Source organism: Pavona decussata, unplaced genomic scaffold, assembly GCF_977016875.1.
Source record: "Pavona decussata unplaced genomic scaffold, jaPavDecu1.1 SCAFFOLD_330, whole genome shotgun sequence".
In the NCBI taxonomy this organism is placed as follows: Eukaryota; Metazoa; Cnidaria; class Anthozoa; order Scleractinia; family Agariciidae; genus Pavona; species Pavona decussata.
In genome coordinates this window covers 732,699-750,991 of record NW_028145718.1, presented here as the reverse complement: position 1 = coordinate 750,991, position 18,293 = coordinate 732,699, and the positions used below count along the sequence as shown (strand labels likewise).

At 38.7% G+C, this 18,293-nt stretch overlaps 2 protein-coding genes and 1 pseudogene across 2 annotated transcripts; 2 read left to right on the top strand and 1 right to left on the bottom strand.

The window, feature by feature from the left end:
• Nucleotides 1-18,293, top strand: part of LOC146453453 (uncharacterized) — a 315,682-nt pseudogene that overhangs the window by 181,198 nt on the left and 116,191 nt on the right.
• LOC146453464 (uncharacterized) lies at nucleotides 1,386-4,837 on the bottom strand. The gene is made up of 2 exons (XM_085096631.1): nucleotides 4,678-4,837; nucleotides 1,386-1,972 (listed from the first exon to the last, which is right to left on the bottom strand). The coding sequence occupies exons 1-2, from the start codon at nucleotides 4,721-4,723 to the stop codon at nucleotides 1,569-1,571; spliced, it is 450 nt and encodes a 149-aa protein (XP_084952757.1). The 5' UTR covers nucleotides 4,724-4,837; the 3' UTR covers nucleotides 1,386-1,568.
• On the top strand, nucleotides 7,344-16,748 carry LOC146453463 (uncharacterized). The gene is made up of 5 exons (XM_085096621.1): nucleotides 7,344-9,069; nucleotides 14,004-14,074; nucleotides 14,406-14,559; nucleotides 14,769-14,954; nucleotides 15,976-16,748. The coding sequence occupies exons 1-5, from the start codon at nucleotides 9,048-9,050 to the stop codon at nucleotides 16,593-16,595; spliced, it is 1,053 nt and encodes a 350-aa protein (XP_084952747.1). The 5' UTR covers nucleotides 7,344-9,047; the 3' UTR covers nucleotides 16,596-16,748.

Sequence of the window (18,293 nt, the reverse complement as noted above, 5' to 3'; positions counted from 1 at the left end):
CAAGGCAAGAACAGATAAAATTTGGCTTCTAGATGTAGCGAATGAGTTTGTTCAGCGAAATGAAAACAGTTTTCGCCACTTTGGTAAATTCACTGATTTAGATTTGTCAACGTGCTAAAAAGTAATCAGTACTGGGATTTTCCTTGTGTTTGTTGTTTTGTTATTTTAGTTCAAATTTGGTGTTTATTAGCCCGATAAATAATAAAATAATTCACTGTGTCTGCTATATTGGGATGTATTTTTAGCCATTCTAGAAGCATTTATTTTTAAAAATTTTCCGGGGAAGCATGCCCCCGGACCCCCCTAGGACGCTTGCGCCTGCAGCGCGCGCTAAAAATGCCTTCGGCATTTTATTTAGCCCCCCCCCCCCCCCCAATCGCAAAAATGCTGCGCGGTCCCTATTGACTAATCATGCGCTGAACTCATTAATTTTATAAATCATGCAAATTATAAAATAATCGATTCAAATGTTTAAACGTCACAAAATACCGACTCCCCCATCTGCTAACGCTATTTCCCCCCCCCCCCCCCCCTTCCCTCCCCCGTATGACGAGCATGCGCTCTACAAAGACAATTTCGCGACCGGGAATGGCGAGCTATCGAAAGTCGTTGCTGACATCGCACAGCGTGATGGAAATCGTGGAAATCGTGTTTCATGAACACTAAATATAAATTCTTGAGATGCGAATTGTCTATTGGCGATAAATGCTCTGTGTTTGATTCTTCCCTTTCTATTTTTCGCAATTAATTGCCAAGAAAGGCCCAACGAACACTGTTTTTCGGCATTTCGCAAGCAAGTCCTAGCAGTAACAAGCCTCGCATCGAGTGAATAGCACGGAGACACGTGCTTATTCCTGTGTTTTAATGAAGTGCAACTTGTGAATTAGGATCGACGCAGATTCGACGTTTGCTACCACACTGAAATTTAGTCGACTCTTTGTCGAACTTATTTTCAATAAATTCGACGCGACTGAGATGCAACCTTTGCCACAGGCCTTATTGATCGTGTTTAGCTCATCATTAAGACCATAAAGCTCGACAAAACGCAATCAAATGCTTTTTATCAAAGAACTGAAACCATTACTAAACAGACAGTGTCATTCCATCCGCGCTAAATTATTTGTTTAGATCAGCTCTTAACAAGCCTCATTATTACTTCATTGTTTTATTGTTTTATGTCATTCTTTAACTTTTTAAATACTTATCATTGACACATTTTAGTGTTCATGACATTCTTACCGATTTTTAACTGCTTGTAATTTATTTATGCTACGTTTTTTGTTTTTTATTCGCACTTGAAAATGGCTTCGGAGAGGTCGAAACGTCGTGACCTTTTAGCGTTTATTTTTATCACAAAATCTATTTCTAAGAAATTACTCATCAAAAGCAGCTCTACAGTGTTTATTTTGTAGCAAGTTATACAAACGTAAAAGTAAGAGAAATATTTACCCTTAAATAAAACAAAAATACAGTCCTAGTACTTGCAAATGATTTATTCTAAGTCACTACAATACTTTATAAGCATCCCAGCTTTTAGGCTGCACACTGGAGCGTTCCTTTCTTTTCACTTAACGCAAAAAGGTGACAAAGGCGCAAGCCATCATCAGAATGACGCTGACCATTGGTGCTGAAACGCCGTTACTTGGCTTTGAATCACCGTTGGTTGGCGTTGAATCACCGCTGCTTGCACCGTTGCAGAGATCTTTGTCGCAACAAGTAAATTTGCAATCTGCCTTGGCACCAGCCTTTTCAGCATCTTTGCAATTCTTCAATACTGTAGCTGCAGCGTCTTTGCACTGTGCCTCGGGATAACAGCTTTTTGCGTAACTTTTTGTCTTGATACCAGACATTTCGAAGCTGAGGCTAACTGTACCACAGCTGTTTCCTGCTGGGCAAGACATCTCTTTTTGAGCCTTGGCACAGGCCTCCGGGCTCTCTAAGCTAGTACAATAGTAGCACTTCAGTCCAAAGGCTGAAAAGAATACAACTTGTTAACAAAACATTCACCTCAGAACCAATATTATGCTAGACAGCCAATATCAAAAGAAAGCGACAGGGTGTTAAAAATAAAATAGACTTAATTTCATACCAGTAATTCTAAGTTTGGGTTCTATGCAAACCTTAATCTTAATCGTAATAAACGCTTAAATGATAAGCTTTTTAAATTCCTCTTCACTCAATGGAACACATGTAATTCTCAAATTAAACCCAGGATTATCACTTATCATATTCGAACGCATTTTATGTTTTGCACCATCTTCAGACTTTTATTGTTTTCGAAAGAGGTTATTAATGATAGATAGCCGGTATTTTTTCAGTCAGCGATCTTGACTCATGCGAGTTCTCCCAACAGAAGTCGCACCTAAGACCTTCTGATTACCAGTTCGGATGCTCTACAACTAAGTTACAGGAGACTCATAGGAACTAGGTTATTAAACTAGGTCCTTGTGACAAACAACCTACTTACCCTCAGCAACGGGCTCTGAGTTTAGCATATTGTGAAATATGTCTAATTTTTGTTTTAATTACATCCATTTTGAAATCACTGGTGATCCTTGGAATCTGATTGGTCCAAAATGATGCAATTTATTCCCAAATTGCACCATTTTTGCTCTAAATTGCATCCTTTCTTTAACCCGTCAAAATGGAAATGAAGTAACACAAATAGAATATTAATATTGACAACGATACTCTGTGATTTCAAAATGGATGTAATTAAGTGGTAATTGAACTTCGTGTCGTGCAATTTTGGTCTGAAATCATACTTGTGATTTCAAATCAAACTCGCGCTGCGCGCTCGTTTGATTTTGAAATCACGCGTATGATTTCAGACCAAATTGCACTCCACTCAGTTCAATTACCAATATTAATCAAATGATGATATTATCTACAACAAGCTTAGAAGTTAGGAGCAAACTTTACTTAGTTGAAATATTCTTCACATGGGAAAAAGAAGGTTGCTGATCATATTTGGCTGTTTCCTTTTCATAACTTGAGAATTAATAGATATTGCGAAATTAATTGTTTTGGGAATTCACTGGTTGCCATTTTCAACTGTCGTTGAATCAATCAGGACTGAGTGGTATCCCTATTTTTTCTTCTGCAAAAAATACGGAATACAAACTTAAAATATTTCAGCGTCATTCAACGAAAAAAAAATTATAAGAATTGTGCTTGAATGTTTAAATGTTGCAAGGCAAGATTTTTTTTGCCTTCTGTGTTCCCAGATTGTTCAGTGGACTTTTACAGACATCTGGGATATACACTCACTTGACCACAAGAACCGGTCATCTTCCATTGGCAAACACTATAATGGCAAACAGTTTTCTGTCCTTAAAAACAAAAGGTTAAATTGTTTGGTGCATGAAATGATGCTTATAAGGGAATTGACAGCACCTTTTAATGTCCAATCGGATCCGAGCAAAACTATTTGCGTGACATTACATACTGTTATTATGTTAGCTCAAAGACGTTACGTGGGTAAATAAATGATTGATTGATTGATTGATTGATTGATTGATTGATTGATTGATTGATTGATTGATTGATTGATTGATTGATTGATTGATTGATTGATGAATCTTCAGCGAACTCAGTTTTTGGCGGTCTATTTTGATCATTTTAAACTTGAAAATCTAGACGCCGAAACGTTGTTCGATTTTGTCGTTAATGTTTACTTGCTAATGTATTACAAAACCTTTAATTGTAAGCATTATTTATGACCGAGTTTAAATTTAAAAATTTCTCTCATTCATATGATAAACAGTTTGGATCTTGGAAACGTCGTTTGTTCATCCTGCTATTGCCTTTTGTCCTACACGCTACCACGCTCTTTTTGTCAACTACATGGAAATTGCAAGGTGAAAAGTGAACAAGAAATTTAATTTACTTATAGTTCCTTGAGCTGAATGCAAAAACTATAAACAGCCTTCATCGATTTCTTCACCCTCACAACCGGTGATCCGACATGGCCTTTCACAGGCTTGTATTTCTAATCATCGATCAGTTGTCTAGTTGTTAAATATTCGGCGCGGCTAGAGTTTTCAACATAAAAAGCTGCCACTTTTAAAAAATCGGCGGGAAAACAAGACGGACTTAGCTTTTCGTAATTAATTAATGCGTTTCGCATAATTATGCATTTCCCTACGCCATGCCACATGCTATTCTACAAACTCAATCTTCACTTTACCCTCACCGGAAAAATTTATTACGTTTTGTTACGTTTATTTGATGCCGAATGACATCAAGCAAAGTCAAGTTCAACACGGGCTTCCACCCAAACGAAATGGCTAAGTTAAATTATTTCTGCAACATTAAAAATGGAATGTCGCGGTTGTGGAGGGTGTTATCTACATTTCTCGATAGAAAATCGACATCTTACTAGAACTGCTTTGACCAGACTGAAAAACTAAATCAATAAACTTGCTAGCCCCAAAGAGATTAAATGAAGAACTGGAACGAGGATTAAGCTTGAACATGAGATTTTAACAGATGACTAAACTGAAACAACAATTGATAGTATGTTTTGTGGTTGACGCAGCAAAAAAAAAAACAGTTTGGCCGACTACAATCTAAAAACAATGAAGTTTGGGCTAACCCAATCAAAGACACGAGGTTTTAACTTCGCTCGCATTGCGAAAGCAAAATCGACCCCAAATTGCAAAATCTCTTACTTACCAACGGAGAAGCAAAGGAGAAAAGCCAAAGCAAACAGCGTTTTCATCTTGTGATACGTCGTTGGGAAGCTTTAGAGCTAACGAGAGTTGAACAGTTTGGTAGGTCGCACCTTAGAGCTGTGAAGCAGACGGAATAAGACAGGGCAAATTTATTGACTCCAAGCTCATGTGCTTGCCAGGAATTAGTGCGTAATTGGTAATTTTCAACCAATCAACAGAGAGCATGACTTACTTCTAAGCAACGAAAGGGCTATGCTGACGTCAGTAACAACGTATGAAGTACGCGATCGAGTGCGTTAAGCGACCTGTTTTTGTGGTTTCCGAATTTGACATGACATCCTGTGTACATGACTTTCGCATTGCGGAATCAAAATCGACCCCAAATTTCGCAATATGTTACCGCACCAAAGGAGGAGCAAAAAAGCGAACGTGATCAAGTGCGTTAAGTGACCTATTTTGCGGTTACCAAGTTTGGCATGACATCCTGTGTACATTTTTTACACAATAGATAAAATGCTACCAAGTGAAAGAAATCTTGCGCAACATGTCTACGCAGCGATGTCACGGATATGGAGTCCCGGATGGAAGTGCTTGAATTTCAGTTTTCAGTTAAATTCCCGGCAATTTCGCAGCTAACAGTTCAATTTTTGTCCATTTTCCAGCTATCAGGTAATTTCATGTCGGAATTCGTCTTCTTAGTGATCAGTCAAAAGCACTCTATTTCTTAGCTGATTGGTAAAATCAGTGTTTGCTAATTGTGAGCTGCAGACGCAAGTTTATCATCCGCAACATTAAAGATGGAATGTCGCAGTTGTGGAAGGTGCTACCTACATTTGTCGATAGAAAATCGACATCTCAGAGAACTCTTTTTGCCAAACTGAGGAACGAAATCAATAAAGTAGCTAGAGATTTAAAGATTATTAATCTTTAATAAGTACCTGAATATTAAACATGCCACCATTGAATAATTGTTAATGAGAATTGTTATCTTATGATGGTATCATGAAGCTTGCTGAGGCAACTGGCGTTTACCTGACGAATATTAAGGAAAAGCAATGGATGTAGTGGACTTTCCTAAACACCGACACTACCAAACAGCCTATTTTGGGGAATTTTGTCGTCTGATAAAAACAAAACGAAACATGGAATATGATATAATTTTTCGCAAAGCGTCTTAGACATGCATAAATTTCTGAAATTCATGAAAACTTAAAACAACAGCAAACAAATATTACGTTTCTTAGGTGAAGACAGTGAGATACCTTATCCTGGGCCCGGTTGTTTAAAAAAGCTAAATGCTAATGCAGGATTAAAAGATAACCGAGGTTTTCAGCGCGCTTGTTAAACCATTTTAAAGTCTAATTTTAAGCTAATGGTAGGGAAAGTTAAAGTCAAAACTCAGGGACAAAATCTTTTTGCTAAAATCTTTATTGTTTAGTAATTAAACTCGAATCAAAGTTCCCGTTAATCCAGGATTAGCTTGATTGGGCTTTGAACAACTGGGCCCTGTAGTAGACAGGATTAATCATCACTGAAATTTATCAACAGACAGATTTTTTTCCGTGATTAAATAATACAACATATAGAAGCGAACCAACACCGCCAAATTCAAGAGTGTGAGCGCGATCAACGTTTCTAAAGAGATGCAATTAAAAGTATTAATCGGTGATCGGATGATACTAATATTTTAAGTATACTTTATCTTCCGCTGTGCAATGTTGCCATTCCAGACCTTTTAATTTCCTGCCTTGATTGCTCAACGAAGGGAAAATTTTATGCGATAGTTAAAACGCTATCAAGATCTGGTGAAAGGTCTTTTCTGGCGTTGTCCGCTAACAAATTTGAAAACCAAGAAAATATTTTTTTATTCTGCAAAATTAAAATGCAAAAACTTGAAACACCATCTCGCACAGGCTGTGACTACGCTGCTTCTTCGGCCAAATTAAATGTGTGCAACTATGTGGCAAATGGTATTGGCCAATTCAATGACAAATTGTAATAGGTATCAGATCGTACTTTGTAGCTTAAAATAACATGTTATAGCTAGTAACAACCGAATCATGTGGACAGGTGCATTTTTAGCGAAAACGTTCTGAGGACGTTTGCGAATATGGACCAAATATCAGAGCAACGTGCCAAAACCACAATTATTTTGTGGCTTTCGCCGTAAAAGCTGTGCATTTTATGATCTATTTCGTTGTTTTCTTACGCTAGTGTCTGAAAGGGAACAGGTTTTAATGACAAGCCGGTCGTCAATTTCGCACAAGATGTGATAACTCAATCAGTTAAGTCAGAAAGAGCCCCCATACCACATGAAATATGCCATACTACTGTTACGTGAGAATTTCAAACACGACTTATTGTAAATAAGGGTTCTTATGCTTAGATGCTATCATTTGATGTTTTAAAATGCAAACCGCAACGTTGAACCATGCAAATAAAATTTTCAATAGCGTTGCGGCTGGGAAAATCACTGGCTGTTACGACCTTTGCACCCTCCTAGACGCTGAAAGAATAAAAGTCATAAAAAACCAACGGGAATCTTAGTTCATGCTAGAAACTCGTCCGGTAATTAATTATTCTACTCACGATCAACAAGGGAAAGAAATACTACCGGCTTTAAACACAGAGTGCACGCGATGAACAAAGGAGACTCAAAGGTACTTTATTTTCCGCTTTCCAATTGGTCATTAATTGCAGATCTTTTTTAATTCCCTGCCTTGATTGCTCAACAAAGCGTTGGAATTTTCTGCATTACATTTGGTGCAACCTCTGTACTCACGTTGCCTGCTAACAAATTCATATGAAAACTAACTGAAGGAAACCTTTTTTCCCACAAAAACAATGAAATGCAAACTTGTCAGAGAATGTCACATGTGACACATGGGCTGTGAAATAGATAGCGCTACTTCTTCTAAATTAATTTTCCCACAAAAACAATGACATGCAAATTTGTCAGAGAATGTCACATGTGACACATGGGCTGTGAAAGGATAGCGCTACTTCTTCTAAACAAGTCAATAAACAGGAATTAGCTCCCTACGTGAAGGAATATATAAATGACAGCGACCACTTCAAAACTGAGTGGAATTTCAAAATGCCAGGATGATGTTGCTGGGATTGGCCATTTCGATAACTAGTTATTGCCTTAAACATATCTATGGCGTACGTGATGAATAGAGAGCGTACGGGATGAACAGAACTGTACCGGCAGAGCGTACGTGATGAACAAAACTTGAACTTGACCTTGTGCTTGAAAAGAGATTAAAAAAATATTGATTGAGGACTTTAAGCGAGTGATCAGATGATACTAACATTATTATTTTACTTTTTCTTCCGCTTTCCAATTTTGTCATTGCAAATCTTTTCTTATGTGCATGGCATTTGGCACAACCTCTGTACTGACGTTCCCTGCTAACGAACTTTTAAACGAAAGAAACCATTTTTCCTGTTTCGTCAACGTTTAAATGCATACTTGAACCGGCATCATGTTTCCCTGCGAGCATCTTCCTAGACTTATCTAGGAAGATCGAAGGACCTCTGTTCGCAGGGTAGCATAATGTCGCATGGGCTGTGAAATAGACTAGCACTGCTAGTGCTAAGTTAAAAACTGAATCAATAAACTAATCGAAGGTTCCTGTGAGCCAACTCGTGAATGCAGAAGTGCCGGAACTTTCGTAGCCGTAAAGCGGTACTCGCATCAAACTACACTCTACAACTAAGGATTTCGTGGAATTCAACAAATTTTTAAATGGTATATTGGATTAAACAAACCATGATGTGCAGTCAGAAATACACAACTAATGAGTCAAAGAAACAGCACTCCTTTGGTCTAGAATAGTTAGAATTTCTTTATAAGTGAATAAAATACACTAGTTCCAAACAGTTAAAGATTTCCCCCAAAACAAACCTGGAGATAAAACTTTCGATAAAATTTGACCCTCGCGTAACATGGGCAAATTTTCTCCGCTTGCGCTTGTGTTTCTTTACACAAGATTACGCCGAGTTGTCACGTTTCATCGATGAAAATAGAAAACACACAAAAAGCTCTCCTAAATAAAAAATTTGTTCAGATAGGTCACTTTTTACAGGCCTAAGAAGCAAAAGCGTATAATTTTCGCCTCAGCGGTAATCATTAAAAGAATTCAAAATAGGCTATTTAATGCAACTTAACAACACAGTATCCCCGTAAGATTAATGAATAGCATAAATTGATAAAAGGCACTTGAATTTATGGATATCATTAATTTAGCGTGAACAAGTAGGACCGCTGTTCACTTGGAAAATGGAACGTAGACTCAATCGAGTAATTTTACAGCTCGCTGGTTTTCGCGGAGGAACATTAACAGTGGTCTTTTCTTTTTCGTCATTATGAGCGGTCAGGAAATATCTGGTAAGAATATTTCAATGTTTGGACCCCATCGTCATGTATGGTTCTTTATAATAGAATTAATTACGAAATGCTTGAATGAACGGCACAATATATACCCGTCCACTTGTTGCTTATTTGCATCTCATTGAATAAGAATAGTGCCTCGTGAAGCATTACGAAAGGTGCACTTTTTTCTCTTTTATATTCAACGTATGCAGTAAACTGCATGACTGCATGTCATTCAGCTTAGAGGAGCCGTGATTCCTTCCTACAAAGGGCAAAAGGCTTATTATATACGTGAGTGTACTGCTAGTAGTATAGGATATGAGGGTCCCAGCGCAGGTCCAAAAATGCGTCCAAAAATTACGCCACCGAAATTACGCCAAATGGGCCTGAGAATGGTGTCATTAAATTTCATCATATGGCGAATCAATTCAATGACCGTCCGGCATTGAGAAGCGATAAGTGTTCATTCATAAGCACCTTTTAAGGGTTTGTAATGCGCACCGCGCTCAACCATGATAAGGCTTTTAGACAGATAAGGGTTTATGATTGATTTATATATGATTTCTGAAAGATAAGTTAAGATAAGTTGAGATAAGTTGAGATAAGTTTGTGTAAGCAAATAGTATAATCGACTTACAAAGATTAAAACAAATATCTGAAGTATAAATTCTGTAAACTTTTACAATTTCAAGAAACATATGGTAAGCTAAATTGCGATTATTAGATATTTTGGTGTGTAGTATCGCTGTTTATTATCCAACTGCAGTGAATATAGCAAAATTACCCTGGAAACGAGTACAAATATCCAGCGATATTCAGATATTTAGTTATTCGTACAGTTATTTACAGTAGAAAACCTGTGAGACAGGTTGGCTGATGTGAAAATCGAGTCCAGTCGAAACAAAAAGAAAAAGAAAAGGTAGAATCTGTGCCAAATTGTTACCTTTTCTAAAACGAAAATGTTCTTATAAAACAGCCATCTAGACGAGAATAAAATTTCAATATTTATTGAGGAAAATAGGAACGTAAATTAAAATACAACAAAGAAAACAAAACCGAAACGCTGGTGTTAGTTGGCGAAGGAATGCTTTAAGAATAGGAAAACGGATCGGAACAGCCTGAAACACCTCTAAAAACTATTAACGAGTGCTAACAAACAAAGGAGCTAAGCTAACCTTATTTTGGCTGTTCCTGGCTGTTCTGTGTTCCTGGAGTGGTTGTACGACATGCCGCCGGCAATTAAACATACGAATCACTTCGTTCGCCGTAAGACAGTAACAGCTTTATGTCCGCCCTCTCGAACTCTACCAGCAATCGGGACACAAAACTGAGCTTTTCTGTATGAACTTCACCTAGGCTTCAACCAAAGCAAAGCAAAGAAGAATTGTCATGCGGTTGAAGGCGTTGGACACGATGCATGATCTGCCAGTTCTTGACGACAAGATGTTCAATGAAAATCCTTGGATTTGTGGGAACATTTCGCCTTTTGCACCGCTTGTGGTTTGATCGAAGCCTTGGAAATGTTAAAATTTGTCCAATTTGTAATCCATCTTTGCTTAAGTTTGAAGTAACTCATGCTGCCTTGCTCAGTTGTCAGGGAAAACCAGTGCGGCGAGCTTCTCTCTTTTGACCAATCAACAGGCGCGTCAAATAAAGCGTGGGAAAACTCGTCGTGCGTCCCTCAGTCACGCTCTCGTGTAACGCATTCCCTTGCGCTACGTTTTCTCGTTTTTAGGTGCTAGCTGGGTAGTTGAATAATAAATTGATCACTTATTAGACGGTTTAGTGTGTAATATCGCGGGACAGTTTTACTCGTCTCTTGTATTTTGACTCGCCCAAAGTGGGCTCGCCAAAATACAGCGTGACTCATAAAAATATCCCGTGATGCTACACACTAAACCGTCTAATAAGATATATATATCTTCTAAAACTTGCTGAATTCTTCTAATTTGTTTTTTATTTATTTAGCTTCGCCTAACTAAAATACAAACAGAATGGAAACAAACAATAGAAACAAAAAAAAAACAAAAAAAAAAAAATATTAAAGATATAATAGTTAGGCAGGGAGACCACTACAGCGTAGCCAATTACAGCGGATCCCTTGTTAATTATTTATATAAAAAAAATGCTTAATAACTAAAACTACTAATATGTAAGCATAAAACTAGAGGAGACAAGGCGGGAGACCAAATTGCTAGAAGCAGCAAGTTGGCGAGCATAGGAGAGACCTCGCTGTGTTACACCTAGGACAGATTGTTCTCCAAGTTCTAATGTGGTCAGCGTCGTACAAGTTCAAAGCCTTTTTATAATATTGAAGTAATAAAGTTTTGAATAAAGCTAAAGAGATGTGACTTGTGCGTAGCTCAGTGGGAAGAACGTTCCATGTACGGCACGCGCGTATGAAAAATGAACGTTGATAAGTAAGAGTTCTGCTTCGGTTAGGAATATAAGTAATGGCACTACTTCTCGATGTCCTAGTAGATCTCGTAAATTGTCTAGTTACAGGTAGAGCTTCACTGTCTATGAAAACTAAGTTATTAACAGCTTTGTAGAAAAAAACCATGTCCAAATATTCATGCCAGTATGAAATGGGTAACAAATTTGTTAATTGAAGGCGGGTCTTATAGGTTACGTCGCATCGGAAGGGGAGCTTCAAAATTACTTTTGTAGCACGGCGCTGCACGTTTTCGACTCGTTTAAGTAGGCCAATAGACTGTGGAGACCATACTTGTGTTGCGTAGCCGAGATGACACCGGACGATAGATAGGTAAAGTGTGCGACGCGTTTGCGTGCTTTGAATGTACCTAGAAGCTCGGCGCATAAAGCCGAGGAGTTTGTTGGCTTTCGCACACTGTTCAGTTACTTGTTTGTCCGAGGTGAGATTGCTTGACACCCACACACCGAGGTCTTTCTCTGTATCGCAAGATTCCAAAGGCGTTTCTTTGATAGTGTAGGTAGGCTGTACAGGTGATTTTTTACGGGTGATGCACTGGTATTTACACTTGGACTGATTAAATATGAGCCCGGATGATTCAGACCAACTGACAAGATCGTTAAGGTCAGATTGCAAGGCATTACAGTCTGTGATGGAATCGATGCTCTTGAAAATCTTGGTATCATCGGCGTAACAGGCAACTCTCGATGTTTTAACAGCGTTTGGAAGATCATCCACAAACAGCAGAAACAACATCGGTCCTAATAGGGACCCTTGCGGTACCCCGGATGTAACCGGCAATTCTCGGGAAGTAGCTCCAAGGACTGTAACCTGTTGCTTGCGTCCCTGTAAATATGAACGAAACCAGTCGTGAAGTTTGCCAGTAATACCGTATTGGTGCAACCTTCCAAGTAGCTTGATGTGATCCACTTTGTCGAATGCTTTACTCATGTCAAGATATATAATGTCTATTTGTTTACCAGCGTCGAGTTGACCGCCAATGTAATGCAAGACACTGGTGAGCTGAGTCACACAAGATCTACCAGTTAAAAAACCATGTTGTTCGCGGCTAATGAAGTGGGATGTATAATTCCGTAAACCCGCCAGAACGCAGCGTTCGAGAACTTTGGAGATGACAGGGAGAAGAGAGATAGGGCGATAATTCTCCACAAGGTCTCTTTTTCCTTTCTTGAAAATCGGTACTATATTCGCGAGTTTCCAGTCTTCTGGAAAAATGCCGAGCCGCAAAGATTTGTTGAATAACATGGTCAGAGACGGTGCGATCTGGTCAGCAGTTTCCTTCAGCAGGCGCACTGGGATTCCATCGGATCCAGTTGCTTTGTTTATATCAAGCTGTTTGAGCTCGTAATTACGAATGTGCCGTTTTGTCTATACAATAAAAAAGAAACATTACACGGTGGCTTAAAGATATAAATTTTATTTTCTCATGTGAAAAACAATATTTTACTTGCTGCACTCGTTCGTAAAATATTGTTTCTACCACTTGAAAATAAAATTCATATCTTCGCACCGCCATGTAATATCCTCTATTTATCACCATGGAAGGAAATTCTTAACATTTTTTTGTCAAGCCCCTTAGACTATTAAAGCGGAGAGGGGGTGGAGAAATTGGACTTAGAATTACAAGCCTATAGTCCAGTAGGGTGGGTTACTTCAGGATTAAATCAGTAATTTTTATTATTAATATCTTTTCAAGAGTAAAGTCAAACTTTGTATAGACGTAGACTGATGTATAGACTGGCTGCCTGGAATCAAAACTGCAGGAGTTCAAAGTCTTTCCAGTCGAAATTCCACTTTATAAAGCGTTGTTGGGGGTTCTAAAGGCAACTGTCTGTCGTGAAATTTGGCTAGAAAGATTTAAAAGTTATCCATGAGGCGATGACAAGCCTCACCTTGCGTGCATGCTAACAAATACCACTAGTCTTACTCACTCTCGTGCAAGCGTGTGCTCATTCCGATGGCCTGACGAAAGTTAACGGATGTGAAGGCCAACAAAACCAACAAAGGAATTAATAAAATTAAGCTCAAATTATATATTTTGCTTCCTTTGGGCTTAAAGATATAAATATGTTTACACACTCTCATGGTTCCCTTGAAAACCATACCCATTGTAAGACCAAAAAGCTTATATAGGGGAGGGGAGTCAAATGTACTTATTTATCAGCTATCATGAACTATAATATGTGTGTGGTCAAACAAATTGTTGAATGCACTCAACATTTGTGATAGTTCATGATAGTGTGATAGTTGATTGTCAAAAGAGAGTGTGAGTTGCACTTATTATTTATACTATCATTGCCATTTTACCAACTTGGCTTTAGATTTAATGGTTTTCAGGCACAAATACTATGGTCTAATTTTTTTCAATTTTTTCGATCTTGGTATTAATGAAACATCTTCATTATCATGACTATCTCTAAGTATAGGCACAAGTCTTTTCCCTTTATATAGTCAATATTTTGATTACCTTGTTATTTCCAAATTAATTACCTAGATATCAGACAGGAGAGCAGCCAGGATGAGAATTTGGAGGTGGCACTTGCACCTACCTCAAGAGGGAAAAAGGTACATTTTTACCATTTGATCCGGCAAACTTGTCATTTTACATTTTCTGTAGTCGTTGTTTAAAATATGTAATGCACCATGAGCAGGAGTATGTTATATTATTTGAAGATATCCTTTGTATCCCTGTACCCCTATGGAATTTTTATAAGAATGTCAACTCTAGCCTGGAACTATGGATCAGGCTTAAGTGTAGTTTGGTGGACCCCTGCACTATTACCTTGAGGTACCATCAGCACATTGTCATTAAGGTTGGAGCTGTAGAACTTCCAAGGAATTGAAATCAATTAACACATGTGATGATATTTAGAAACGATATTTTGATTGCTTACAGAGATGCACCAGCTGCAATAACACCTGCCCTGCTGCTTGTAAGAAATGTATACACTGTGGTGGAGATTTTAAGGTCAAGGAATTTGACTGGGAGGCGGTGGACAACATGGGAAAAACTAACCCTACCCAACAAAGAGGGCATCTGGGGAAAAGAGTGAGTGTATAGTCTCAGAAGTTTTACACAGCTATGTAACTCTTGCATTGAGGAAATTCCGGGTTACGTGGCCATTGATGGGCAATGCCTATTGTGTAGTTCCTCACTGTAACAAAAAGCTGTCAAACTGTTACACTTTACATGAAAGATACCAAGACACGTGGCACTCATTATTTATTAATTTATTTTTAATTTCGTATTTTTGGTTGGCAAATATACTGTGGAGAAAGCATGGATGGGATGTGGTGGTTTTTTATTACCACAAACATGCAAATGGCGACACGGTGATGACATATGGCACACCTGGGATTGGCAAAACGTTTGTTGGTTCCAGCAAAGAGACGGTATCAAAAGCAGGGAAAATGGCCCTTAAAGTCTTTGAGGGTTTTATAAGAGGTACATATCTTCCAGTTATCACAATCCCAATAGTACATTTTAATTTTGTGTATTGCCTTACCAAGCGTCACATAGGTGATGATGATGATGATGATGATGATGATGATGATGATGATGGTGGTGGTGGTGGTGGTGGTGGTGGTGGTGATGATGATGATGATGATGATGATGATGGTGGTGGTGGTGGTGGTGGTGGTGGTGGTGATGATGATGATGATGATGATGATGATGATGGTGGTGGTGGTGGTGGTGGTGGTGGTGGTGGTGATGATGATGATGATGATGATGATGATGGTGGTGGTGGTGGTGGTGGTGGTGGTGGTGATCATAATCATGATGATGTCCAGGTTAGTGTTAGGGTTAGGGTTAGGGTTAACATGAAAGAGAATTTTTTATTTCCCTTCAATCTTAAAATCCTTGCCTACTGTGGCCATCAATGCTAACCCTTAAAGTATATTACCTGTAAAAATTTACGTGTTCATACAAACATGTTGACAAATACCTTGATCCTCATACTATTAGCTCTCTGGTGGTGGACTTGTCGATTGATCATATCCCCACAAGAAGACAAGAAAGGGGAGAGAGAGGGAGGGCTAAATAGATGGAAGGATTTTTCTTGATATTTCTTAGTTACCTGCTATGATGTAAAGGAACTAGCTGGCACATTCATATTCTTGTTCAACATAATCATTACAAAATGCTATTTTTACATACTTCCAGGTAGCCATCAACTGCAATTAAGCAGTAAGAGCAGTGTATTTACAAGGTGCTGAGTAGCAGCTAGGGTGTTGGGCTAATTAATATACAGAGGGATCAGAGAGTGAATTAATGCAAATGCAGTAACTATCCCTGGTCAATAACCAAGCCTGATCAAAATTTATTCAACTGACAAGAAAACAGTTGTTTCATTCTTTGTATGAATTCTGATGATGTTGGCAGCCTATGTTTTCTAGTGTTGTACTCAATGTATGGGAATCATAACTCAGCAGTAGTTGTGTTATGTTTTTTTTTCCAATAATAGAGCAACAACGATTGGCAGATGTCAGTTCATCCCAATCACTACCACCCAGTGCAACTGAGGCTACTGGCACTGTATTGGCGCCAGAAACAGCACCAGGGACATCACCAGCAGCGCTACCAGCATCAGTAGTACCAGCAGCAGTACCAACACCAGCAGCACCAACAGCAGCAGCAACACCATCAGCACCAACAGCAGCACCACCGGCAGCACCAGGGACATCACCAGCAGCGCCACCAGCACCAGTAGTACCAGCAGCAGCGCCAACACCAGCAACACCAGCACCACCAACAGCAGCACCATCGGCAGCACCACCACATAATGGTTCATCATATAACCCTTCCACATCTAACCCACGTACACAATCTAACCCCCACACACAACCTAACCCTCCTGTGTCATCTAACCCTTTCACACAATCTAACCCGTTTACACAAGCTAACCCTTGCTCATCATCTAACCCGGCAATACTATCTAAACCTTCCGCACTATCTAATCCTTGTACACAGTCTAACTCTTTTGCACCATCTACACGAGATACTCCTTCCACATCAGCTAATTCCTCTACAAAATGTAATTCTCATGCACAAAGTAAACGTATACATTCCTCTGATCTGTGTTAAATGACAAAACGCCCACGTTCATTTATTTCTCCTACTAACACTTCATCACAAGATCCCATTCCACTAGATTGTCCAGCCACTCTGTCTAACGTGGTCCCATCACAAGAGAAACTTGTAGCCTATGTTGTAGATAGAGTGGTAAAGGCCATTGGTATTCCCCAGCCACAAAGAACAGTAGTGCACGGGAAACCCATCCCAGAGGGTTCTATATGCGTGCTTATACATTATGCATTGGATAATGTGCCAGCTCCAATTGTGCTGCGGGATGCTGAGGAAAATGCAAATTTAAAAGCTGGGTTGTTTTTTGCTTTTCCGATATGCAATATATTTAATTATAGTTATAATCCGAACTCTAAGAAGGCGAGTGTATCTAATCCCTTTTCTGTGTAACTATTGCAAACTTTTGTGAAATTTGTGATCTTTGCAGTTTTGTTATCAACTTAAGCAGTTGAAAAGAAACCTGAAAAACATTCAGGCTTGATACATAGCTCGAACCCGGACCTCTGCGATTACCAGTGCAGTGCTCTAGCCATTGAGCTACCAAGCCAATGTCCTAGATAGGCCATTGTGAGTTCGCATTATATATACTCGCCTTGTTAGAGTTCGGATTATAACCATATTGCAGACTTGCAGTTTATTCTTTAAGGTGAAATTGTACAATTGGGATCCAATGCCAAAGTGTTATGGATTCAAAAGTATATTTTGCACTTGAGAGAGCTGGTATGCAAGGTTGGCTATCTTCAGTTGTAGGGATTGAAAGGAACTATTGCAATCGGACACTTGACATACTTTGTCTTCATTTAGTATGTTCATTGCCATGCGGCAAACTATTAGCACCAGCAAAACGTAAAAGCCAAATAGTACTCCATAGTTATATTTCAACAAAACGTCTCCTAATTCATATTTAATAATGTTTAATCAACAATTTGAACATGTTTTCTGTGAAAGGTATTCTTTACATTTTTCTGTCACTAGATTGCAAGCAGTCGTGATCTGTTAAAAATTACACTTCTTGTTTCTACTACCGGATGGCTAACTGCGTTTTTCGATTAAGAAATAGTGATACTGCTTGACGAAAACCCAAAAACTATTGAACTATCATGCTGCATATTTCTTGTGCAAGACCAAGATGTTTTGAACTTTTATGTTCAATACATGTTGCGTTTGAGAAAATGTAATCAACATGATTAATTAAGTAATAAATAATAGTGGGTATACAGTAAACTCTCTCTAAGGCGGACACCCTCGGTACCAGATTTACTGTCCGCCTTAGAGAGAGTTCATGTAAACTGATACCCGAACATCAAAACTGAAACCAGTGCGTTATTACTTTAATTTCAGTGTACAATGTAGTCATGACGGGCCGGGTGCCGTCTCTTTTATATATTCCTTACGGAATCCAACACAGTTCATACACACTTTGAACATTTGTGAATCAGCCTTAACAAAACTCGTTTGTGTCGCTTGTTACTTGACAGTACGTGGAGTCGGGGTTCAAAAACCCCATTCACTGCGAAGAAAACGTTGTAATGCTGCACTGTTGTTGCGTTGCAAGTCTGGCATCTTGTATGTCGTGGCCTGGATAGCAAAGTGCACAGGTAAAGAAAACTGTAATACGTTAATAAAAAATACTTCACGTAAAGTTTAGTCTGTTTTAAAAATCCATCCCAAGAATGGTCCATTCTGCTAAATAACCAA

Bases quoted from the DNA above. Each gene is read 5' to 3' on its own strand.
- LOC146453464 (XM_085096631.1), bottom strand. From the start codon at position 4,723: ATGAAAACGCTGTTTGCTTTGGCTTTTCTCCTTTGCTTCTCCGTTG. The intron at 1,973-4,677 runs GTAAGTAAGAGA...TATTCTTTTCAG, and splicing joins TCTCCTTTGCTTCTCCGTTG to CCTTTGGACTGAAGTGCTAC.
- LOC146453463 (XM_085096621.1), top strand. From the start codon at position 9,048: ATGAGCGGTCAGGAAATATCTG. The intron at 9,070-14,003 runs GTAAGAATATTT...TTAATTACCTAG, and splicing joins GAGCGGTCAGGAAATATCTG to ATATCAGACAGGAGAGCAGC. The intron at 14,560-14,768 runs TGAGTGTATAGT...ATTTTTGGTTGG, and splicing joins AGGGCATCTGGGGAAAAGAG to CAAATATACTGTGGAGAAAG.